General features: G+C 31.7%; 1 protein-coding gene across 1 annotated transcript; it reads left to right on the top strand.

The window, feature by feature from the left end:
• The first annotated feature begins 10,893 nt into the window (after positions 1–10,893).
• LOC117904769 (actin-interacting protein 1-2) lies at positions 10,894–25,557 on the top strand. Its single transcript, XM_034817524.1, has 6 exons — positions 10,894–11,351; positions 14,271–14,432; positions 16,271–16,457; positions 18,268–18,690; positions 22,812–23,219; positions 24,593–25,557. The coding sequence occupies exons 1-6, from the start codon at positions 10,960–10,962 to the stop codon at positions 24,848–24,850; spliced, it is 1,830 nt and encodes a 609-aa protein (XP_034673415.1). The 5' UTR covers positions 10,894–10,959; the 3' UTR covers positions 24,851–25,557.
• Positions 25,558–26,687: the final 1,130 nt, after the last annotated feature.

Here is a 26,687-nt window from a genome sequence, read left to right as displayed (position 1 = left end):
TAGCTGCCATTAGATTACATACTGCGCGCAGCCTGATCAGGAAGAAAATACTAGAAGCCTTCACTGTTTGTGAAAGTAGTTGATCTATCAGCTTCTTATCTGCTTGCTTCAGCCATACTCCTTGACCAGTTTCTGTTCTGACAGTAAGGTTTCCCCATTGAATCTCCTGCAAAACTTACGGAAGTAGAGAAAACAACACTTCTTGCCAAATAGAAGCTATAGACCCAGGACAGAGCCATGGAGCAGCTGGAGCTGTATGTTTAGGGTTTCTTTAGTTGAGGTTAGTTATTGCGCGCGGGAGTAGGTTTAGTTGGACTGGTGGTTTGCTGTCAAACTCACAGTAAATAAAAGTCAGCAAAAGCAGTTGTGAAGTAATAACCCCTTTACCTTTGTGGTTGAAAATTTTCGTTGTTCCAATATTAAAAATGTTAAAAACGTTTTTTATAATCACCGTAAAACATACTTTCTTCATTTTTACTTTATTTTACTTTAAAGACACTTTCTTCATTTTTACTTTATTATTACTTTATCTTTGACGGCCTAGACCCAGAAATGTTGATTATCAACTTCCACAACTACTACTCCTTTTAGGTCATGGTCACATAGTCATACTTTGAATTTGTTTACCCGCTTTAGATCGTAGTCACATGTTCATACTTAGAATTTGTTTACTTAATTTGTTGTTTATTTGATCTATTTGTGATTATAACTTTTATATTTTATATAAAAGTTACTATTAGGCGTGTTTGATGACTGTTTTCCAAAACAGTTTCTAAGTCCTTAAAACAAAAATAAAACAATTTTTAAGTCTTTAGAACAAAAACATAGGAAAACAAGTTTAGTGATAAAAACAAAAAAACAAAACAATTTTCTATTTATAAAAATAGATAATAAGATATTTTTAGAAAATATTTTTTAATTATTTTCACTTATTTTATGAAAACTATTTTAAAAAATAATTATACAAATATAAAAAAATTAAAAATAAAGGATTACATATAAAAGTTAGTTTTAGAATATATTTAAAAATATGGAACACGGGTTAAAAACATCTTAGCCAAACATAACTTTTATTTTATAAAACATGCATGAAAGAATAGTTTTTAAAAATTGTTTTTCAAAGCTATTTTTAAAAACACTTTCTAAATAGAACCTTATCTTCTATTTTTTTAGAAATAGAATACAAGAAATCCAAATAGAAACTAATTAGTTTTTCGAAAAATATTAATGAGGATCAAATTTAACAAAATTATTTGAAAACTTGTATACTTTTAAAAACTTCCTTCTTAGTTGAAAGGGAGATAAATCAAGAATAATAATAATAAGGGTAGAAGATATTTTTATTTTTAAAGCTTAATTTTATCCTTCATTACTTCTTCTCTTTTGCCCTTTTTTTCCCCTTAAGTTTTCCCGTTGAACGGCCGAAGTTGCAAAACTCCTATTATGGATCATGCTCTGGGCTTTGTTAGTGGAATGGGCTTAACTAGGTTTGGGCCTATTCTCATTAGGTCTAAGAGTCATGCGTTGGGCCTAGTCTTGCTAGGTCTTAAGTCTCATGGTTTGGGCCTTCTGTTTTCTGGTTGCTACAGTTTCTTATATAGGGATTAAGGCATGTTTGGTTGTTGTTTTTGAAAATTGTTGAACAGTTTTCAAAAACAGTTTTTTGAATTTAAAAAAAAAAAAATTGTGTTTGGGAACTGAATTTTGGAAACAGTTTTTGTTCTCAAAAACAAAAAAAAAAACAAAAAAAACATGTTTGGTTAAGTTAATAAAAAAGTTTTTTAAAACAAGTAAAACAAAAAACATATTTGAAAATTGTTGGTTTTTTCCAATTAATAAAGTTTTTTCTTCAAATAACTTGATATTATAAATTTATAAATAATTTTTATATACACAATTCATTTAAATTAAATAAAAAAATATTTCATTTTAAAATCTTTACATCAATTGACAACTAGTTGTTGAGGTTGTTGTAGATTATAATCATCAACCCATAATTTTAAAAAACATGAGATAAAAAGTTTTAAAAAGAATTAATTTAATTTTTACAACTAATTTTCACCCAACAAGCTTGTAAATAGAATATATAGGACATGAAAATAAATGTAAATATGTCCATTTGAGATGAAAAAAAAATTGCAAAGAAACCATCAAAATAAGTTTTAGTTTTCATATAAACAAAATTTTTATTCCAAATTTTATTTTTAGTAATTAATCTAAATATAATTTTTATTTTGATGATTGAAATCAAAGCAACCAAGTTGTTATTTTAATAAATTGCTTTGGCCAATAATTGTTTACAATGACACTTTGCTCATTATTGTTTGATTTATAAGTAAGGCGAAGTTTGAAGACGGTCATTTTCCAAGGGATTGCCATGACTGAAGATGGTGTTATATTTGTGAAGTTTAAAGATGTTTTAACCAATATATTTTACCAACCAATATGCTTTGACCAATATATTTTCTCTTTACGTATGAATTTTATTTTACCAAATATTTTATCCATACAAATGGCTTTCATGTCCCTTAAAAATATCTCTGACCGTTCCAATCTTGAGAAAAGTCTTTACCTAATATTACCTTCTTATTTACATATTATTACCCTCACTTTCTCGTCTTTCATCTTCTTCAAAACTGGAAAAAAAAAAAAAAAAAAATCACCTACAAAACCCTCTCAATAAATATGAATTTCTCAGCAACTCGTTTTCTTTCTCTTCCGTGTCCTTAAGCAAATATTTTGTTTTTCTTGAACAGAACAACTCAAGAAAAATCAGAACTAAGAAATGGGAAAAATTAGGAATTTTTTTTTCTTTCTCATTCCCCACTTTTCTCAGCATCCAAATGGGAAAAATAAAAAAAACTAAAAAAACACATGATAAAAAATAAATAAATAAATAAATAAATAAAACTCAAATCTCATTTGAATAACAGAACTAAGAAACAATCTCATTCCAAACAAAAATAGATTTCAAAACAAACAAAATAGCTTCTACAATACCAAAAAAAAAATCTTTTTACCCATATCTAACATTTTTCTCAACAAATGCTATCAAAATAATAAACCTATTTTAGTAGATCTACCAAAAATAACTTCAACATAGAAATAAAAGGAAAACACAAATGTGTTGGTGGAGTTGCCTTCGTTTTGTGCTACTAGAGATGCCGCCACAATGCTGGAGAAGAGGAAATGTGAAAACAAAGAGAAAAAAACACGGAGAACAGTTGTTCTCTTATGGCTTTTTTTTTGTTTTGTAAACAGTAAAAAAACTAGGAAAACAACATTTTTTTTTATTATTTAAAAAGTGTCATTTTGAGAACACGGAGAACAAGAAAACAAAAACAATTTTCTCAACCAAATAAGTTTTTAGTGTTTTTTGTTTTCAATAACAAAAAACAGTTATTGAAAACACCAACCAAACAGGCCCTAACTTACTAGCTATGAACTTATAGTTATGCAGTGTGACATTTTTTTTTTTAGTTACTTTAAAAATGGGCAAATAACAACAATTGAGTTTTGAGTTTTGATATTAGATAATGATCCAAGAAGCTTAAATACTCGTCAATTCATAATAAATGTTTGTACAAATTTAATTATAAAAAAATCAATAATGTAAAATCATGTAAAATATAAAATATCAAAGTTTCGATAAAAAAAAAGTATATAATAAAGTAAATCATGAGAGAACGATTGAGAGAGTAACAATGATCTCATATAAAAGACATGCGTCGAATTTGAGAAGAATATCGAGAATAAGGGTGAGATTTGAATTTTGGTTAGAAAATAGATTTTCTTTTTTTTTTTGTATGAAATTAGATATTTTTAAAATTGTCATAAATATATAATTTGTGTATTGGTAATTATTGAATTGTAAAGTCTGAATCAATTTTATTACACTTCATATATTAAAATTTTCATTTTTTATTTATTTTTGCTCGTATGTGTGGTTTGATCAACACTAATTTTATGAATTTTTTTTATATAAATAGAGTCGGTTGATTAGACAACTAGTTAGGAGAAGAAGATCAAGAAAGCAAAGTTATGACGAAACCTAAAGCATCATACATAACCACATACTTGATTACTTTGCGAAATATGGATTCAATAGGGATTAGGGATTGGACTTCCAAACGAACATACGAAAGATTACAAGAATGGTTATACAAGAGGAAAATTTACTTGATATAACAAAGTAGCTCAAAACTGATTATATAATTAGAACCCCATACTTGCGAAGACTTTTTGAAATGGAAGGAGATGTCTTGATCCCGATTGGAAGACTTATACGTTTTCTTTTAGAGCAGGTTATATAGATGAGGCATTTTGGAGAATATAAGTCAATTTCGAGCAACTGATGAGAAAGCCCTATAGAGTAAAGGAAAGCATGTACATTGTTAAACTCCCCACCTTCCAAAAGTGGAGTTTTGGGTCAAAATGACCCATTTTTGAAACTTAATGTTGAAAATGGGCACATCTTGAAACTATTGTTCAGAATGGCCTCTTTGATGCCACATAGGCGCCACATCATTAAAAAATTTTTTTTTTTTCGTCTTTTACACTAAAGCAGCATTTGGGAAACGCGGCTTCATTTTTGCACTAAAGCCGCAGTTGGGAAATGCGGCTTCATTTTTGCACTAAAGCCGCAGTTGGCAAACGCGGCTTCATTTTTATACTAAAGCCGCATTTGCCAAATACGGCTTCATTTTTGCACTAAAGCCGCATTTGCCAAACGCGGCTTCATTTTTTAACTAAAGTCGCGGTTGGCAACTGCGGCTTTAGTTCATTTTTATTTAAATTTAAAATTTAATTAAAAAATTATTAAACTATAATTTATGAATGAAATTTAAAAATATACTTAAATAATAAATTATTTATATTTAAATTTAAAATTCTAGTATTATTTCAACAAACATAAATTGATAAATAGAAGATATTATAAATGAATGTTTTATTTATTAATAAATTAATAATCTTAAAATAATAAATTTATATAACATATAAATAATATATAAAATTGTATAATTTATTAATTGAAGATATTTAATTTGTTAATTTTTAAGATATTAATTTATTTATATTATGATAAATTTATCTTTATCGAAATAATAGTATAGTAGTTAATAACTGAGATTTCAATTATAATATTTTTTTTTTTTACTTTCCAATTTAATTAAAAACTATTAAATCACAATTTATGATTGAAATTTAAAAAATATACTTAAATAAAAAATTATTTATATTTAAACTTAAAAATCTAGTATTACTTCAACAAACATAAATTAATAAATAGAAGATATTATAAATGAATGTTTTATTTATTAATAAATTAATAATCTTAAAATAATAAATTTATATAACATATAAATAATATATAAATTGTATAATTTATTAATTTAAGATATTTAATTTCTTAATTTTTAAGATATTAATTTATTTATATTATGATAAATTTATCTTTATCGAAATAATAGTATAGTAGTTAATAACTGAGATTTCAATTATAATATTTTTTTTACTTTCAAATTTAATTAAAAACTATTAAATGACAATTTATTATTGAAATTTTAAAAATATACTTAACTAAAAAATTATTTATATTTAAACTTAAAAATCTAGTATTATTTCAACAAACATAAATTGATAAATAGAAGATATTATAAATGAATATTTGATTTATTAATAAATTAATAATCTTAAAATAATAAATTTATATAACATATAAATAATATATAAAATTGTATAATTTATTAATTTAAGATATTTAATTTGTTAATTTTTAGGATATTAATTTATTTATATTATGATAAATTTATTTTATCGAAATAATAGTATAGTAGTTAATAATTGAGATTTCAATTATAATATTTTTTTTTTACTTTCCAATTTAATTAAAAACTATTAAATCACAATTTATGAATGAAATTTAAAAAATATACTTAAATAAAAAATTATTTATATTTAAACTTAAAAATCTAGTATTACTTCAACAAACATAAATTAATAAATAGAAGATATTATAAATGAATGTTTTATTTATTAATAAATTAATAATCTTAAAATAATAAATTTATATAACATATAAATAATATATAAATTGTATAATTTATTAATTTAAGATATTTAATTTCTTAATTTTTAAGATATTAATTTATTTATATTATGATAAATTTATCTTTATCGAAATAATAGTATTGTAGTTAATAACTGAGATTTCAATTATAATATTTTTTTTACTTTCAAATTTAATTAAAAACTATTAAATGACAATTTATTATTGAAATTTTAAAAATATACTTAACTAAAAAATTATTTATATTTAAACTTAAAAATCTAGTATTATTTCAACAAACATAAATTGATAAATAGAAGATATTATAAATGAATATTTGATTTATTAATAAATTAATAATCTTAAAATAATAAATTTATATAACATATAAATAATATATAAAATTGTATAATTTATTAATTTAAGATATTTAAGCTGTTAATTTTTAAGATATTAATTTATTTGTATTATGACAAATTTATCTTTAACAAAATAATAACATACTCTTAAGCCATAGTTGTCATATATAGATTTTTTTACAAAATTAGTTAATGAAATTAATTACAAAAAGTCTACTATAAAATGTAATTTTTAATAGTTTAATTAAAGTCACAAAAAATATCCACTAAACATTAATATAGTGGAAAATAAAAAACATATATAATCTCACATGCCTCCACAAGGAGAGAACCTATGTGTAACTGGTACTCTCTTCCTTTTTGGACGCCCCTCTTTAACTGTAGCAGGTACTGCATGTGATACATGAAGAACATCTGTATGTGATGGGGCTAGAGCTGAAAATAGAGGTGGTGGTGGAGGTAGCAATCTAGGTCGACGTAAGCCCCGCCTACCCCTCGGAATGACTGGCGGTAAATCTAGTACCTCCTAACCACACAATCAACCATAGATTAAGATCCCCGCAAAATCAAATGTGTAATGAGAAAAAAAATCAACCAATACGAGAACTACCTAATATGAAAATACAAATATTCTGAAATTTAGGTTGAGGATAAGAAATGATACAAAGAAAGTGAAACAGTGACGTGGATGAATTGACAATATCTGCTAAAGAAAGGAATTAAATGAAATCCTAAATTACTCTATAAAGTGCATTTAGGTAATTTTGCAGATTTGGCGTTTTTTAATGTTATTAGTCAAAAATTGGTACTTGAATTGTATTCATAATTTGAAAAGTTTTTTTATTGAAACTTTCTTCTTAAAAGAAGTGTCAATATTTCTAAACTTTCTATTTTATAAATTAATCTCTTTTCTCTTAAGTTTCTAGTTCGAGTCTTCAGAATTTTGAAGTCTTTGTTATTAGAAATTTTATTCGAAGGTGTTTCTATAAAGTAGGATGTTAATTCTAAAAAGGGAGTTTTTGTCTTTTTTTTTTTTTTTTTCAAAGATTTAGGAGTTCTCAAAAATGAACAATAGTCCTAACAAGTTGCTGCATAGGTTAGATTTGCTTTCCATAATTTTTTTTAGTTTTAAGGGTTCTAAAACTTTATAAATAAGGCTAATGGATGTAAAAGGGGATGATGATTGATGATCCAAAGATTTTTATTTTTATTTTTTTATGGGTGCAAATTTTGCAATTTTCATGGTAGGACTTAATTATTTTATGTCTAAGTGAGACTCCTAGGGCCTATGTAAGTTTGTAAGATTGCTTCTTTATTTTTTTTTCCTATTTTTTTTTTTATTTTTTCCCTACTATTATAATTTTATCATCCATTATTAAGTATTTACTTTGACTTTTCCAATCAATATAAAAAACAAACAATAAAACAACTATTCCAATTCCAAAGTTTCAAATTTCAAACCAACCAACTACCCTTTTGATTTGAATAATTAACAATTACTAGGGTGGGTCCCTTGTCTTATTCAAAAGCCAGCAATTATCTAATTGATTTTTTTTTTGATAAATAAAGAGAAATTTTTCTAATTGAAATTTGATAATTGATTAATGAACATCATGCATAACTGTGGTATTATGTTGACTTGTTATGAAATTAAATAATATTTTTTAACAAAAACAAGATATTAAGTAAATTAGCAATTGAAAATATAAAAATAAAAATAAATAACACTATATTTTATAAAATTTATTTAAAAGTGAAGTATTTAAATATGATATATTTATAAAAATGACTCTACTACACCTTCAAACTTTAATTCTTATATTCATTTATTCATTTAAATATTCAAATATATAAATATTTTATAAATTTAGTAATTTACTTAATATCAATAGGAAAATTTAGTAATATTAATATAAATTTAGTAAATTCAGTTAATTCCATAGGAAAAGTGATAAGCTGATGCACCAATACCAAAGCAAACCCATAATAATAATTCCACTGGAAATTTTCATAATAATAATATGATAAAATTATTTTTATTAATATCTTTTTTATTTAATCTTTAATTTTATTAAAAATTATAATATATTCTATTAAGATGAGATAAAATTGTTCTCATGATTTTTTTATTTTTATTTTAACTCTATTAAATCTAAAAATCAAAAGCTACCCGCTTCTCTCACTTGGGCATGAAGAACCCATTTTCTGAAGTTGCCATCCAGCCGGGAGAATCCCTAAAAAAGCCACACTCTGCCACTCTCAATCCTCGCAGGTACTAATCTAATCATCTTATTATTATTTTTTTTTGCAACCCCCTTTGATTCCCAATAAAATCCATGCCCCATTCGATTTCTGGGAATTCATCCTTGTTTGATTTCCGAGAAAATCCATGCCCCATTCGATTTCCGGGAATTCATCCTTGTTTGATTTCCGAGAAAATCCATGCCCCATTCGATTTCCGGGAAAACTCATCATTGTTTGATTTTCGAGAAAATCCATGCCCCATTCAATTTCTGCAAAAATTCATCCTCGTTTTCCGGGAAAATTCATCCTTGTTTGATTTATGAGAAAATCCATGCCCCATTCGATTTCCGCAAAAATTCATCCTCGTTTGATTTCCGAGAAAATCCATGCAAAACCCCCAAGGAAAACCAAAAAAATTGCTTTTTTTTTACTCTCTGTGTTTTCTGGATCCGTTTTAGGGGTCTCTTTGCTGTTGTGCCATTGGATTTAAATTTCAAGAACCCTAAATCAAAACTGAGAAACGGGAAAAATAAAAAAAAAAATTCTTTCTGTTTTCATTCTCGTTTCCCACTTTTCTCAGCATCCAACGGGAAAAATAAAAATGCTAACAACACATGATAAAAAAAAGCTCAGATCTGAAAAAAATTAACACTAACCTCAACCTCCAACTTCTCCCTTAGTGGCCCACTGGTGGGGCTAGGATTTTTAAGGAAAAATGAGCACAGGTTGGGAATAGAGAACAGCTCGGGTGGAAGTTGTAGCTCCAATGTCTCCTTGTGGCCCACTGGTGGGGCTAGGGTTTTTAACAAAAAAACCACACGTAGAGCACGAGGGAAGAGAGCAGCTCGGATGGAAGTTTGGGATTGGGAAAGAAAAAATGCAGCTGAAGTTTGGGAAAGTAAAAAATAAAAAGAATAAAAAATTACTTTGTATGCTGACGTGGACTCAAAAGGGCTATTTTGAACAATTGTTTGAACAGGAGGCCATTCTGAACATTATGTTTGAGGGGAAGGCTATTTTGACCCTTAATTCCCAAAAGTGCTTAGATGAAGGGTCAAACACAGCAGAGCAACGACCAAGGAGTAGATTCCTCACCAATAGGGGACAGAAGAGGACCATCTCAAGGCACATCACGACCATCCATTGAATTTTTTAAGATTTATCTCAAAATAAGAGACAAAGTCCACCATTTTTAAGCTCTTCTTTCAATTTTCAAAATGGATATTAATACTGGAATTAGATTTCTATATTTTTTAATTGTAATAATTGATATAATATTTTATTTATGGATCACCATTTTTTAATTCAACGGTTTCAATTAAAATTGAATGAACTCCAATTAAGTTTCTTTTATTTATTTAGTCATATCAAGTTTAAATCAAAACCCATTTTTTAAATTGCATATGATATAATTGTTGTTTTAAGGGTATGAAAACAAAACACTAACCCAAACACGCATAAATAAATAACATAATGAATAACAAGAAAACTTATCGGTGATGGGATAAGGCGTGACAAGTATTATCTTTGAAATAGATTCACCCTCCTCAAAAACAAATTCGATGCATTAGGATACCAGTAGTCTACCTTCAAGATTCAACAGCCAATGAATCTCACTTTAGGTGCATTATGTAGGTTATATAGGTGAAACATGTATAGTTCGGGTTCTAAAATATTCCTCCATATAGATGTATGAAAGATTCTAAAAAAAACTTATATTTGGAAAGTGAGCGACGACTGCGCGTGTATGCAAAAGGAACTTTCGGATGCGCATGTGGATGCAACACACATTAAGGAATTATGGCTCAACCAACCTAAAGCCCCACTCAAATGGACTTAGGTCCCATGGGCACATAAGACTCTCCCTCACCTCTTCACAAACCCATTAGGCTAAGGATAATAATCCCACTAAAGGTATTCTTCTTTTTCCCTATTTGGGACAAACAAAAAACACTTAAAATCACTTTTTCACATTTACACTCTTCCTACAATAATTGCTTTAATTTTGTAATTATTTCTTACCGATGGTGTTATGATATATTTTCCTATTTTCTATTTCTAGAAATAAAAATAAAAGAAACACATGAAAAATTATAACAGGTATTTTATATTAAGTTAAAAAAAATTTGATGACCAAAAATACCCTTGAAAAAGCAAAATATTACATGAATGGAGCGCATGATTGAGGACACGTAATGAAGAGAGAGACAACTATAAAAGGCTCCCAGAACTTTTCAACTCTGATCTCCACTCGCCTTCTACTCTTATTTTCGCAAGCTCCCCAAAACAGTCATCTCCATCTCCCCAATGCCAGAGCTCTCCGAAACCTACGCCTGCGTGCCGTCCACGGAGCGCGGCCGAGGCATTCTCATCTCCGGCGATCCCAAATCCAATGCCATTCTCTATACCAACGGTAGATCCGTCATCATCCGCTACCTCCATAAGCCTCTCGAGGTCTCCATCTATGGAGAGCACGCGTATCAGGCTACCGTGGCGCGTTTCTCCCCCAACGGCGAGTGGATCGCATCAGCGGACGTCTCAGGAACGGTTAGGATTTGGGGGACGCACAATGATCATGTGCTGAAGAAGGAGTTTAGGGTTTTGTCTGGTCGGATCGATGATCTTCAATGGTCAGCGGATGGGATGAGGATCGTGGTGTCTGGTGACGGCAAGGGCAAGTCGTTTGTTCGCGCTTTTATGTGAGTAGGTTTTTGGTTTTTGAGAATGTGCTATTGATGCTGCTGTGTTTGCTTACTGGTAAATTGAGGAAATGAAGGGAAAGGAAGTGATTCAATCAATGAAAATGAGATGAAATGAAAATTGGAGGGAATTTAAATCGGAGAATTCATTTGCTTATTTGGTTATACAAAACTACGTTTTCCAGTGAACTTGTAGGAGTAGGACAATGACTTGCCCTTACATTGTTAAGATGCTAAGGAATCCAAAAAAAATGAAAAAAGATTTAATTATCTTCAATTACAATAAAAATGTCAATTATATCCTATTTATCTGCCGGAGATAAATTAATTTGCAGTGATAATTGAAAACTTCATGCATAAAAATAACTTGTTCATGGTACGGACTAATTATTTGAAGCATAAAAGAATATCCAACGTAATCCTTCACACGTCTATTAGACAACTGAGATTAAGCTCTAAGTTAACACTCCTAACATGATTTAAGTTACCTTATCTATCCAACTTCCAACCAAAAAGTGTATAAAAGTTCTGCAATGGACTAATCAATCAGTGGTGGAGATGGTAGAGAGGGACAACATAGCATATTAAGAGAGAGAGAGAGAGAGAGTACTAACTTTCATAGAGCAAGGTTAAAGAGGAAGGGTTGTGACAAGGATAGTTTTGGAGAAAGAAATTTTTTTCCCAGCTTATGCTTTTAATTAGTTCCAAATCCTCCCAAACTCCACCATTTTTAGCAAGGAAATTGAGAATCCATTTCTCTTCACAAATTCCCTCCATTTTGACCATTAGAATTGCTAATTTCTATTCTATTTCATTCCTTTCCCCCATTTTACTCAAATGTTTTCATTCCCAATGCACCAAAATCATCCCCAAGAAGCCTTTGAGGGCTGGCTCAAGTGGTAAAAGATTGGGGAGGGTTTCTGGGAGGTTTCAGGTTCAAGTCCCTAAAAGGACAAAAATTTACCTATAAAGAAAAAGGAAAAATCATCCCCAAGAAGTAGTCCCCACCTTAAAGCCCCTAATGAAACCACCTTGAAAAATAAACCCCTTGGATTCCAGAAAAAATCCTGTCAGAATCCTGTAAAGCAATGCGGTGAACCTAACCATGGACAAAATTTTATTCACCTAATAGATGGAAATCTTATGGAAAACAACATTGGAAACAGCCTTTGGAGACTTACAAGAGGAGGGGAAAGGCTGGTCCCAATGTCCAAGCCGCAATGTGGGACACTAATGATGAATCAAATTCATCTTGGGACTTGCCATAGTTAGTTTGTTAAGTTTCTATTTTAATTAAGTTTTTATTTTATTCAGTGGTTGACCTTTGTTAAGGTTATTATATACATATATAGTCTTCCAAAGTAGTGGGAGAAGTTTAATATAAGTTTCAGCATCTATTATGCTTCTTTAAGTGTTTGATTGTGTGCTTCCCAAGTGTGATTGCTTTGGAAATGCTAGATGTGATTGCCTAGGAACCTTGGTGTGATTGCCAAGGATTTCTTTTCTTCTTCTTTTCCTTTTTTTCTCCAGCCATCTTTTAGTTTCTTCACCTTATTCTATAACACAAGAAAGCCGTATAGTGCTAGAAATTCTAACATCCTGCATCAAATTTGGTATCAAAGCTTACTATAGCACTATGACAAGTAGAAGTGGTCGAGGTTTTAAAGGAAAATTGACAAATCATCAACTTGACAATTTTCTCTACATGATTATGGAGAAGGTTGATGCTTTGGAAGCCCAAATACAAGAACCACACACTGTTAATTGTTTCCAAACCAGCAATTAGTGACACTAAAGACAAGAAAGCATGTGTTGGGGAGATTGTGAAGCAAGGGGTTAGTTCAAATTTGCCTCCTAGGACTAATCCGAGGGCAACAAATCATCTTGAAAGGCTTCAAACTACTCTCTTGGATATAGAAAATGATGTCATGGAGTTGGATTGGCATAATACACATGATCAGCATGTCATAGCTGGTGATATTACGAAGAAGGTAAGTATAGAAGTACCAATTTTGCTATAAAAATTAATCTAAGTCTTTTTAGATTGGTTGGCTACCTTGGAAAGAGATACTTAGGTTGGTATGACATGTCAGATGAAAGGTGGGTTCAATTTACTATAATGAGGTTTGCTGGACAAGCTCAAATTTGCAAAAAAACTTAGTTTGATGATCAGTGAGCATTGTTGTAAATGTAGAGAAATGGGGCTTATGGCGTGGGAATGCTGAAAAGGAAATTTGCACATTAATGTTGATACAAAAAAGATGACGACAACAGATAATGACAAAGATGATGATTCCTCTAAAGAGATTGGGGCCCTTGAAGTGTCAGCTAATGCTTCCAACGCAGGAATTGGAAGGGCATCCAATGACATTTTTTCTAATTAATGCAAAGCAACAGTATTCAACTTATGACAAGGAATTCAATGTGGCCTTCATTATTAGTGATATTATCTCATTTATTAGGATTTTGTAAAATCCAGTGACCAATATTCCGTCAGTTTCTAATATTTTCAGCCTTGTTTCAAAGGTTGTTGGCATGTTTTGACATGCTCCAATTTACCAAGAGGCCATCATCAAATAGAAGCATATTAGCTGCAGGTTTCATACTAACATATTAATTATGCTTCCATACTCGTTTCTTGGGGTTGGGCTTTCTTCTTAAAGTATTTGCACATTTTGGCCATTTACCATGTTCAAGCATCTCTTAAAAGAGGGGGATGGTTAGATGGTTTGTCTTGTATATTTTTAATTACTGTATCTTACATTTGAGTGAATTGTCATCATTCATGGTACTTAGCCTATTGATGCCTTAAGTTAATTGCAGCCTTCATGAATATCTATATGTTACATTATATGCTTGTTATTTTCACTTCAATTCAATACAATGAAATACTTTCTTATCCTCTTATGTCTTAAATAGGTGGGACTCAGGCAGTAATGTGGGGGAGTTTGATGGCCATTCAAAGCGAGTTCTTAGCTGTGCATTTAAGCCAACCCGACCATTTCGCATAGTCACATGTGGAGAGGACTTTCTAGTGAACTTCTACGAAGGACCACCTTTTAAATTCAAGCAATCCCACAGGTTTGTTGTAGTGTAATTATTGTAATCTGACTAAGATGTCTTTCATGTGTTACTATATTCAGTCATGCATATGCAGAGATGAAGGTTATTAGTTACTTCAACCTCTGAATGGTGTAGTCAAATGCCTATGCCTCTACAAGGTTATTAGCTACTTCAACCTCTGGATGGTGTAGTCAAATGCCTATGCATCTACAAGCGTTTCTCACCCTCCCCACCTCATGAAGGAATTGACTGCAAATTCTTTCCAATAAGCTATTATAATATGATGTTTGAGATCATAAATTTTTCTAGAGGAATATATGATTTTGTAGCTAGTAATAATTGTGAGAACTAAGTGTCCATTTGGATATATTTACTGCATTTTGTTTTTAAAAATAGGAAATAGTAGTGACTTCTTTATGAAATATAGGAACTTTTAGAGGCTTACATTAAAAAGATAATGGTTTTAAAAACTGATTAAAAAAATTGAGGTATTAAAAAATTTTTACATACTCAAATTTTAAAATTTTGGAATTTTAAGGACATAAGGTAAGTCTAGTCTTTTTGTGCTATACTTTTTGTGTAAGAGTTTATACTTTATATATGGAAGTTTCTATTTTTAAAAACAAAAATCAAGAAATATAGCCAAACAGACACTAAGTTTTTTTTTCTTCTCTTATTCTCCAGCTTTTCTTTCTTTTTTCTGACTTTTATTTCCTTTCCTTGCTACCATAGCCATAATTCCTTGTTTCACTCCTCAAATCGTAAAGTAGTAAAGCCCTTACCTACCCTTATTTGATTGTAGACAACCACTTTAGGGTTGTCCTACATAAGTGTTTCTATATTCTAAATTGCTAATCTTACCTTACTGCTTTCAGAGTTTTATCTGCAATCATCCCTACCTTATTTCTCTGATTCTTATATTGTCAATTTTCCTAAATATTTATTCTACCCATTTTGTTTTTGCAATCTAGAATTTTATTCTTTTTTTTCTTCTTGATAGGCTTCTGTTTTAAGTGTTGTGTCTGGTAACTTCATCCTTTCTCCCAATATGCTTCTTTGTTCTAAAGTTGCTATCCTGAGCCTACTCTCTTGGACTGACTTCTTTACCCATACCTGTGCATGAAAATGCGGGAACCTTTGCCTATTTCTTGATGCATCCAAATATTGATGCAATGTGCCTATTTCTTCTCTCCACATCCATGTTGGAGCAATTTGAACTAGGAACTACATCCTTTCAAATCCAGGATTTTTCTGTACAGAGCAACATTGATTTGATTTTCCAGCAAAGAACACTTTCACTTTGAGAAATCCAAGAATCCATAAAATCCTTTTCTGAGACCCTACAATATGAGCTACCTACTTGTGATGAACCTACTATACTTATCATCAATAAAGACAACTAGAGTTCAATTGGTCATTATATTAAGTAATATTTACCTTGTCTTTCAAATCATATCAATATCCACCTGTATTGGAGTGAGTGGATGCTGAAGACGAGGGGAAGTGGGAATTTCCTTTTCTTTTTTCTTTTTCTTTTTTGATAGGTAAAAAGAAAATTGTATTAAGAAAAGAGACACCAAAAAAGTGCCCACATTGCCACAAAAAATGAAAGGGGAGTGGGAATTTTCTTTTGGAACTTTGATACAAAAATCTGCTTGAACTTTATTGAACAACCTCTTCAACTCTAAGAAAATTGTTCCATTGTGTTTTCACATGACTTAGACTAATGAAATCTTTTGTATTGTTTGTTCATTATCTTCTTGGAGTGACTATAAGAAAATGATGAGTGCTTTGGAGCTGAGTATTTGTTTCACAAATTATTGTGTTCACGAAGATTTTTGTTTATTAATCTGCAGGCATCATTCAAATTTTGTCAACTGTATAAGGTATTCTCCAGATGGGAGCAAGTTCATCAGTGTAAGTTCTGATAAGAAGGGTGTGATTTACGATGGAAAAACCGGAGAGAAGATTGGAGAGCTATCCTCTGAAGATGGTCATAAAGGCAGCATCTATGCTGTCAGCTGGAGTCCTGATAGTAAACAAGTAAGCCCAGAAAATTTACTCTGCTCAAGATCTAATAAAAAATTTGGGAGAGAAACAAAAGCTACTTTTTAAACTCTTTTTTTTTTTTTGCAACAAAAATGGTCCTTTTTCAAACAAAAAAAAAGGTCTTTTTTCAATTAGTTCAAATATAATTTAAGTTGAAGATTTAAGAAAAAGGGAAAAAAATAGAAGCTCTTGTTTTTATCTTTTACCTGCTTTATAAAACCTAAGGTGCTTACAATCTGATGCCAATTATTTATGCCCTCTTCTATACTAAAGAGGGTGTATGATAGCATGATATAACAACTATTGTCTTAATAGAACGTGCGGCTTCTTAGCCTTTTCTAATATATTTGGTTGTTTATCTATCAAAAAAAAAAAAAAAACTATTGTCTTAATAGAAAAATGTAGAGTATTGAGCATACAAAGGTAAGTAAGTGTCTCAGGCTGCCAAATGCAAATCTGCAGGTTTTTCTGGATAGTGGCCATTTTATGCAAAAATACAGATACTAGGACCATATCAATTCCAACAACCTAGTAATGACCTTAGCCTATTTAAATAAAATTTACTTTCTGTTTATTATAAATGTTGACAATGAGAAATGTAGACAAGTACAAATATGCAGGTCTGAATTTTCAGACCCTAATGGTACAAGTCTCAGGCTGCCAAATACGAATGTGCAGATCTGAGTCTTGGGACCATTTGCATGCAAAAATGCCAGAGGTTAGGACTTAAAACCATATCCTGCTCAACTCTCCTAACATGTAAGTTGACAGGACTAAATGGCCTTTGTCCACAGAGATTGAATGCTCTGTGTTCTCTGTATCAAAATTGTTTTTATACATGTGGTTGTGCATGATAATCATCCTTATGATTTTCTTCTCCCTTCTGTTTTTTTTTTTTTTTTTTTTTTGGCTTTTTACTGCTTTGTATTATGTTACATTATAGATACACTACCAATATTAGTTAGAACATAGAAGGATATGAATATAGAAGATGAGTTTGAAATTCTATTTTTTACAACACAACTGGCATTGCAACAAAAAAAGAGGAAAAAGTTTGTGATCAGGACAAAGTGCTTAGGCTTAGGGTACTTGATCTTTTGCATCCCTCACTTGAAGATTCAAAATGCTTGAAGTATCCATGTGATGCACAACAACTCTAGGATGGTTGCCTACAATCAAATAGGTGGGCTAGGGTTTTTTATTTTTTAGGGTTTAAGGAAGGGAACTAGGGATAAAGTTTATGATAGAGAAAAATACAAATAAAAAAATATAGAGAAAGAAGATACAAAGAAGAAGAGATAGAAACCTTAGGATTTCACTAAAGCCTCAATAAAGTCTCACCATTAAGGATTGCAACACTTGCAAAAAAAAAAAAAAAAAAATTATTAACTTCAATCAATTACCTTGATTTACATTGATTAGCCTTATTTATAGACTTTTCTAAGAAATTTAAAGTCTACTGGGATTCTAATAACCCATTATGACTCTAATTCTTAGGCTTAGGGTACTTGATCTTTTGCTTCTCTCTCTTGAAGATTTCAAAATGCATGAAGTGCCCATGTCTAACAAGTTATGTAACACATAGATTTAATTTTTACCTAAGTAGAGATGGAGAATAAAAGGACACCTTAGTCACATAGCCATGTCCCCACTTCCAAACATTTAAGGATTGGTCAAATTCAATGCCTACAGATGCATTTGCACTTGACACTTGTATTCAGTTCCATGTGGCATGCTTATTATATATTTTGACATTTTGTTTGCTGCCTTATTATCTAATGATAATAAGTGGTATTTTCACTAGGTGTTGACTGTGTCTGCTGACAAGTCTGCAAAAGTATGGGAGATCTCTGAAGATGGTAATGGAAAGGTGAAGAAAACTTTAACTTGTCCCGGCTCAGGAGGAGTGGAAGACATGTTAGTGGGGTGTCTTTGGCAAAATGATCATCTTGTCACGATTTCTCTTGGTGGCACAGTCAGTATATTCTCAGCAAGTGATCTGGATAAAGGCCCATTATCGTTCTCTGGACACATGAAGAATGTTAATTCACTAGCAGTACTCAAAAGCAATCCCAAAGTTATATTGTCCACCAGCTATGATGGTTTAATAATTAAATGGATTCAAGGAATTGGATATAGCGGAAGATTGGATAGGAAAGAGAATTCTCAAATCAAGTGTTTTGCAGCAGTTGAAGAAGAGATTGTTTCATCTGGATTTGACAACAAGGTGACTAATTATTTGAAATATGCATGCTTATGTCCATCGAAGTCATATATGAAATGTTTTTTCTGCTTTATCTTTTTATTCCACTTTTTTTTTCTCCTTACCAGTATAAAGAAAGGAAACTAAAAAATATGCTTCTCTCAAGTTCTAATCCATGTTAATTATTCTCTGAAGTTCTATCCATGTTATCCTGTTTATTCTGTGACGTATGCCCAAAGTGTCATGAACCTGATTTTGAGTCCATTTGTTATATTTTACATGCGTTTCCTAAGCTTGTGTATGAAACAATAAATGAAGTTCCATGCATATGTTGATGCATGAGTGATGTGTCATCCTCATTTTCCTTGTGTCTAAATATTTTATGATTTTTGTATCTATCTTTTTTTTTTCTGATAAATAAGATAGAGTATTATATAAACGCAAAAAGTGCACGAAAGTACACAGGTTGTATACATTGAGCACTAAAAAAAGAAGCAGGAAAGAAGGGAAATACTCCCTCCCTCAACAAAGACCCAACCAATCTATGAAGTCCACCAAAGGCGTATAGCCTCTACCTATGTACACTTTAACCCACATAGATAAATTGTTAAGAAAGATGTTTTTAGTCTTTGATCTAACAACTCCTCATTTTCAAAACATCTCCAATTTCTTTCCTTCCAAATGGTTCAAAATATGCATAAAGGAGTAGTCCTCCAAGCCTTAACATGCCTTCTACCAACAAAAGAGTTGTGCCACCCAAGAAAGGTCTCTCTAATCGTCTTAAAGATAACCTATTGAATACCAAAAAAGGAGAACACCAATTGCCATAAAACTCTCGCTTTATCACAATGTAGAAGAATATGATCAATGGACTCTGACTTCTCCTTGCACAAAACACACCTATTGACCAACGTCCACCCTTTTCTTTGAAGTTGATCCAAAGTCAACACCTTACCCCAACAAGCCTCCCAAGTGAAGAAACTTACCTTTGTAGGAATCCATGAATTCCAAACAATCTTTAAAGGAAAAAGGGATAGCACAGCCCGTCTCCAAAAGAGAATAAAGCCCTCTTATAGAGAAAACCACTTTGCTATCATCCTTCCAAACCACTCTATCCTCCTTCTCCCTCTTCACTGTTTATCCATGGAGTATGTGAAGAAACCACTCCATGTCAACCAACTTTCAATCATTCAAATTCTTGACAAAATGGAAGTTCTAAGTTCCTCCTTCCCCTCTTTGTTCCCAAAAGTCAGCTACTCATGCCTCTTTCATAACAGATAATGCAAACAAGGAAGGAAAAGTCTCACATAAGGGCTCTTCACTGCATCACCTATCTTTCCTAAACTTCACCCTACTCTCACAACCTACTGCAAAAGAAACCCTCGACTTAAAAAAGTCTTAACTGCTTCCTAATCATTTTCCAAACCCCGACCCCATAGGAATCCCTCACCACACCTGACCTCCAACCCCTTTCTTCCTGCCCAAACTTTCCCCTAATGATATTTTTCCACAGCGAATCACCTTCACTAAAGTAACACCAACACTACTTGCAAAGAAGGACCTTATTTAGCAAAGAAAGAGAACGAACACCTAGGCCACCTTTCGATTTGGCTTTACAAACAGTTGACCACTTCACTAAGTATAATTTGTTCTCTAAGGCCCCTCCTCCCCATAGAAATTTATTATGATCTCTTCCATGGAAAACAATTTAGGCATAGGCTACTACCTGAACATATATCTATGCCATATAAATAGCTTGCCTTCAGCCAAAACTGAAAATACTGAATGATTATTTGATAATCAGTGAAGAAATGGGGAAGCTCTGGACCCTTTTTTTCCAGCAGGAATGTTCACTTTTCAGTGAACTAGGGTTAGGAATATTTTTTATGCATGGTGTTATAAATGTTCTTATGAACATTTTATTTTTAGGTTGCTAAGATGTCAATTTTCAAGTTACACCTTTTTGCTAAACCATTTGATTTTGCATTGATTCAATAGACACTTTTATAATTTCTACATGCCCCTCTCTATTTTCTAGAGATAGATAGATAGATAGATAGATAGCCAATGAGAAAAAGGTGGGTTTCAAATAGAACCCCCCTTGAATCAATTTGAAAGTGTGTTCTTAAGCCATGGAACTGTCTTAAGGAGTAGGCAGTCCAATAGATAGATAGATAGATAGAGGAGTTGGAAGATGCCTAATAGATGCTACATGTGCAAAGAAGAGGAAGAAACAAGTGACAATATTCTTCTGCATTGTTCAAAAGCCCGCATTTTGTGGCAGCTGATTTTTGCTTTATTTGATGTATGGTGGGTGATGAACTCTTTGGTGAGAAGGTTGCTCTTGAGTTGAGGAGGTTCTTTCGTTGGTAAAAAAAAGAGGAAAAAGGCTTGGAAAATTGCTTCTTTATGCCTTTTTTAGACCATTTGGAAGGAGAGAAATAAGAGAGCCTTTGAAAGTTTAGACCATACATTTAAAAACTCCTTTTGTATCTATTTTGGGATTGTGCTAGATTGTACATTGGGGATGGGTTCTATGTCCTTGCTAGACTTTGTAGATTGGTAAGGTTCTTCTTAGGGTGCGGTTGCTAGTTTTTGTGTATTCGCGCCTATTTAGTTGCTTTGTATACGTCGTGTATGCCTTTTCTTTTAATACAATTGCCTTTACCTATCAAAAAAAAAAAAGATAGATATATAGATCGAGAGTTAAAACATGTGATGAGGAAAAGGTGGGGTTCAAATAGAACCCCCTTTGAATCAATTTGAAAGTTTTTTTTTGAAAGCGTATTCTTGAGCCATTGAGCCATGGAACTATCTAAAGGGGATCCAATCAATAGATAAATAGAGAGTTAGGACGTCTAATGAGGAAAAGTTGGGGTTCAAATAGAAAGCCCATTGAATCAATTTGAAAGTGTATTCTTGAGCCATGGAACTGTCTAAGGGGTATAAGCAGTCCAAGTTTTTCAATGTTCAATTAAGAATTATCCAATTTTGTGTGTGTCCTCATCATAAGTCCAGAAATTAATTTTTTATAGATAACTCTAGAGGCTTAGTGGTAGTGGATTTAGGAAGTGCAAAATTATTGAAAAAGATAATTCTAAGCATTTAAAAAACATAATAGATAAACCCTAAAAGGCTTACCTGTAGTGGATTTATGAAGTGAAAAATTATTGAGAAGGATAATTCTAAGCATTCAAAAAACATAATTTGTTAAAAAATGAATGAGCTCTTGAACCATCCAAGGGGATGTTTGAAGAATAGAACAGCATCTAAATGTGTGCCCCCTAGTGCCATTCGAACACTAGACTCAGCTCATTTCCACAATTTTGACTTTTTTCATTCTAGTTTGCTCAGATTTTCAAATTCATCAATTTCAATGCCCATTGAGATGTCATATTCCTCCAAACACATCCTTGCCTTGACCAAAATTGATGCTGAGTTGCTTGAACTTGATCATGATAATAAAGATCCAAGAAAGTAAGCGATGTAAAAATTGGGGCATAGATAGAATAAATTTGTCAACCTAATCTAAGGCAATAACATAATTCATGTAAGGGCATTTCTGTCCAACAATCCCAAATTTTGATGGAAGTTTAGCTTTTTAGGTCTGTTGTATATGATTTTGTTGGAGTTAACTGATATACAAGTCAGTCAAATGTATGTTACATAGACAAATCTCTTTGAGAGGTATTTTGGGTATTATTTTTGTTTGAAACACAATTTGTTTTAGTGAGAGCCACTCTTTTAGATTGTACTGATGAAAATGTGATCCCATGAGAAACCGTCTTATCATAACTCTAAAGCATGTACAATTTTTTTCTATCCAATCACCAATGGATGCTATCCTGCTTGAAACATGGAGATTGAATGACTTTTTTTACACCTATTCTCATACTTCAACTTTGATAAAACATGGATACTATTTCTTTCCTCTTTTCTATGTTAATGGAAAAAATGCTGGGATATTTGCCTAGAACACTCAGTTTGAACCACTTTTTCAATTATCCCTCTTTTTGGAAGTGAAGATAAAATCAACTCTATCACTTCTCAAAGTCCATGAGCTCTGCATAACTCACACTTCTATTAAGAAAATTGTATGATATTCTTTTATTTTTAATGTGTTGTTTGCTTTTCTTCTGACTCAGATTTGGAGAGTTTCTCTACAAGGGGATCAATGTGGGGATGCAGATTGCGTTGATATTGGCAGTCAACCAAAGGACTTGAGCCTTTCCCTTCTTTCTCCTGAACTGGCACTGGTTTCAACTGATTCAGGAGTTGTTATTCTCCGTGGTACAAATGTAGTATCGACCATTAACCTTGGGTTTCCTGTGGCTGCATCTGTAATCTCACCTGATGGAAGTGAAGCTATAATAGGTGGGCAGGATGGTAAATTACACATATATTCTGTCACAGGTGATACTTTAAAAGAAGAGGCAGTACTTGAGAAACATCGTGGTGCAATTACTGTTATACGTTATTCCCCAGATGTTTCTATGTTTGCATCAGGAGATGCCAATCGAGAAGCTGTTGTCTGGGACCGTGCTTCCAGAGAGGTAGTTTGATCAACTTCATATATTTCATAGATCATTTTGTATTCTCTGCTTTAGATATTTGTTTCTAGCATCAAGATTGCTCAGCTCTCACACACATACCGGCAGGCACATACAGATCTGAAATGTAGCAGGCTTTTGTTTTATTTTATAACATGAATCGATCAAGAACCAATCTGTAGAATAAATTTCTACTAGTCATATGTTCTTAAGCTCTATGATTTCACCTGTCATTCCATAGTAACAAAAATCAGATTAAAATGTAGCATTACTCATTTTTTTTTTTTTTTTACGAAGCCTGTCAAACACATGACCTGTATAAGACATGGTCTAGATGGAACAACTGGAATTGGTTGTGACAAGCAAGGACACTTTTCTTCACTGCATTTCATAATTAAACCATGGTAGATTGTTCCATAAGTCCTACAAAGAAACACATGAAAAAGGTATCTTGATTCATTGAGTTTAACCATCTGGTCACTAGCAGTTTTCTTAGCTCTTTTGTTATTTTGATATTGAGCCTGTTCTTAACACCATTAGGTGATCAGTTCCAATTCTATTGAATTCATCGGTGTCATGTCTGCATGGGCACAAAGGTGCTTTGTTTTGGTTTTGCATTGATTTTAATCATCCTTGAAGTTGAATTCCAATATTTTCTTTGGAGATACAGAGAATGGTAATTTTGAGTTCAAAAGGATCCTGAATTTTTTTTTTTTAATTTTTTTTTAAATGTATCTTTGAAATGTGGAGCCTATGGAGGAAAGTCTATTCCCTGGGTTCTATCCTGATGTTCTTTCTACAGTATGAAGGAATATAGAGTTCAGTCAAGCTGGAATGTTAAGTTTGCCTCAACATGTTCTTTCTTTTCTGTTCCCTCCATGTTGCATAACGGCCATAGGAGGCCATTTTAAGAAGGATTACAGTATGTTTTAAGCAGGTAAAATCTGAGTACTGTTTTATTTGAAATAGAGGGTCACTCCCTGATCCGGAGTATAACTTTGCTTGATTTTTCCCAAAACCACCGTTTCAGAGGAGCAGTTTCTGCTCCATTTATCTTTAAGGCTGGGTAGCAGCTTTAATGTAATCTTGACTATCTGAACCAAGTATTCATTTGTTGTTAAATGACTGACTTTAGAGATGGCATGTATACCATGGAGCTGATATTGGTTTTATGAAATTTTATTTTTTACCAAATTTTGATCCATCTTCTCCTTGTTGGATTCAATAAATTTATTTCTAATATGCTATAGTTTCTGTGGTTGTGCAACAAAGATTGCCCACATTTAAATGCTCAACAGAGCACTATCATGTTCTCTTCTGTCCTGTACTTGGAAGTGTCATCTCCTAATTCATTTTCATTCAATTATCTCATGCAGGTGAGGGTTAAGAACATGTTGTACCATACTGCCCGCATAAATTGCCTGGCCTGGTCTCCTGATAACAGCATGGTAGCTACTGGGTCACTCGACACATGTGTCATCATATATGAGATTGACAAGCCAGCATCCAGCCGTGTCACCATAAAGGGAGCCCACTTGGGTGGGGTTTATGGTTTAGCATTTACTGACGATACCAGTGTGGTGAGTTCTGGCGAAGATGCTTGTGTTCGAGTTTGGAAGTTAACCCCACAATAGACAAAGATGATGGAGCCCACTGAGGGGACACCAAGGTCAAGAATAACTAATAAATTGGGTAAATATACCAGGTTTTTATGTTTGTTGTGAGTTCAGCTTGAGATCGAAACTGGAGAAAGAAGTGGGGAAAGGAGCATTATTCTGGAGAGCATTTTAGTAAGTTATGATTGTGCGGATAGTTTCCCATCTGCTCTATTTAAGTGACAGTTTGGTCAAGACTTGTGCCCTTTTTTGCAGCTTGGGGGTGATTAGGCGACTAGTGAATTGGTATGGTGTTATAATGCACGTAAAAACGCAGAAATTTTAAGACTGACATCTTCGCTGAGAATGGTCAAACTGCAGAATTTGAACCGTGGAAGCTGTTTTGTGTACATTTTGCAGTGGGAAAGTCTCAAGTTAGACAGTGCTGGAAGAGGAGAGTGAATTACGTGTTCTCCCCTTTGTGGTTTGGTTTCCTGTAATAGAATCCTATCAAGGGTTTTTTTTCCTCTTTTTTTTTTTTTTTTTTTTTGCCCGGAAGTGAGACGAAGTTATTTATTTTTTGTGTATTTTTGTTTTTCCACCTGCAGTTATGGGAAGAGTGAAGATTGTTGAGTGTGTGTTGGTAGTGTAATCTTCTTCTTGTTCTGTAATAAATGGGTTTCTAAAGACGAGCAAAAGGCCTCAATACATGGTTTCTAGTGTATGTATATAGGTGTCATGATTTTTGACTCTTGAGTGGTTCATGTCCATTGAAGATTGCATAAATGCCTGTCTCATTGACAAAAATATTTATGAGCCAAGATGGGCTAGGCCCAGGACAAGCCATGTAAAGGGCCGAGATGGGCATATGATTTTAGACCCAATTTCAGTCTAGACAGCAAGATGTGTGTTCTTATCTTATCATCGTGTATCATATTTTACCATTACTTTCAAACAAATGACCTGTCTACATATACAATAGACTTTTTTAGAAGCTAGATGATGATCAAATTTGAGCTAAATTAGAGTTTCATACATGTTTGGGTAATTTATCAAATAGGGTTCAATCTACAGATAAAATAGGGAGAAAGGCCTTCTTCTATAAAATATTTTTCTATTTTTAAAAACAAAACATAAGTTTTTTAACTTAGAAAGCACATGTAAATTTTTGACAAAAAATAGTCTTTTTTTTAACTTTATTTTCAGAATAAATTTAAGAATTTTCATCTGTTTCTTTTTTAAATGTTTTAAACAATAATTAAAAATATAGAATATACTTTAAAAATTTTTGCATTATATATGATAGCATAAAGTAAAGTAAGGAAAGTAGTTCTCATATTTGAGTAAAGGAACAAAATTTTATTCTTAAAAATAATTAGAAGTTATATATATATTTCCATTGAATTGGTATATTCCTCTATTCAATTGGGCACATTCTTTAGATTTACATAGATAGAGAAGACATATAAGGTAGGGGGCAAGGTGAAGGTGAAGGAGCTGAAAATAATGCAATGGATTTGAAAATAGAAAGGGTTGAATCTACACATCCTTAGCTATACCTCTCTTTCCCACTTGGTCTCATGTGGCAGACCACAACTCCATGAATTCCAAGGTGTACTAATTTGCTTTTATTGATGGGTGGGCCCACCTTATCAGAAATCAACTTCAAAAATTCTATTGTATCACTAGTGGAGTCAAATTCACATGCCTATTTGACAAATAAATTAGTTGAAAGGGATTTTAGGTTTTTAAATTTTTTTATAATTTATTATAAATTTTTTATTGAATAAAAAAAATCAAAATATTTAACGTTTTTTAAATTTTAAAAAATATATATTAATTTTTTTTTTTACTTTTTAATGTTTCATAAAAATAA

Source organism: Vitis riparia, chromosome 17 (assembly GCF_004353265.1).
Source record: "Vitis riparia cultivar Riparia Gloire de Montpellier isolate 1030 chromosome 17, EGFV_Vit.rip_1.0, whole genome shotgun sequence".
Classification (NCBI taxonomy): domain Eukaryota; kingdom Viridiplantae; phylum Streptophyta; class Magnoliopsida; order Vitales; family Vitaceae; genus Vitis; species Vitis riparia.
This window is presented reverse-complemented; position numbering and strand designations above follow the sequence as displayed.

Excerpts from the sequence above, each read along its gene's own strand:
- LOC117904769 (XM_034817524.1), top strand. The coding sequence starts at position 10,960 with ATGCCAGAGCTCTCCGAAACCTACGCCTGCGTGCCGTCCACGGAGCGC. Across the intron at positions 18,691-22,811 it reads CATCTGGATTTGACAACAAG|ATTTGGAGAGTTTCTCTACA; the intron begins GTGACTAATTAT and ends CTTCTGACTCAG. Across the intron at positions 23,220-24,592 it reads GGGACCGTGCTTCCAGAGAG|GTGAGGGTTAAGAACATGTT; the intron begins GTAGTTTGATCA and ends TATCTCATGCAG.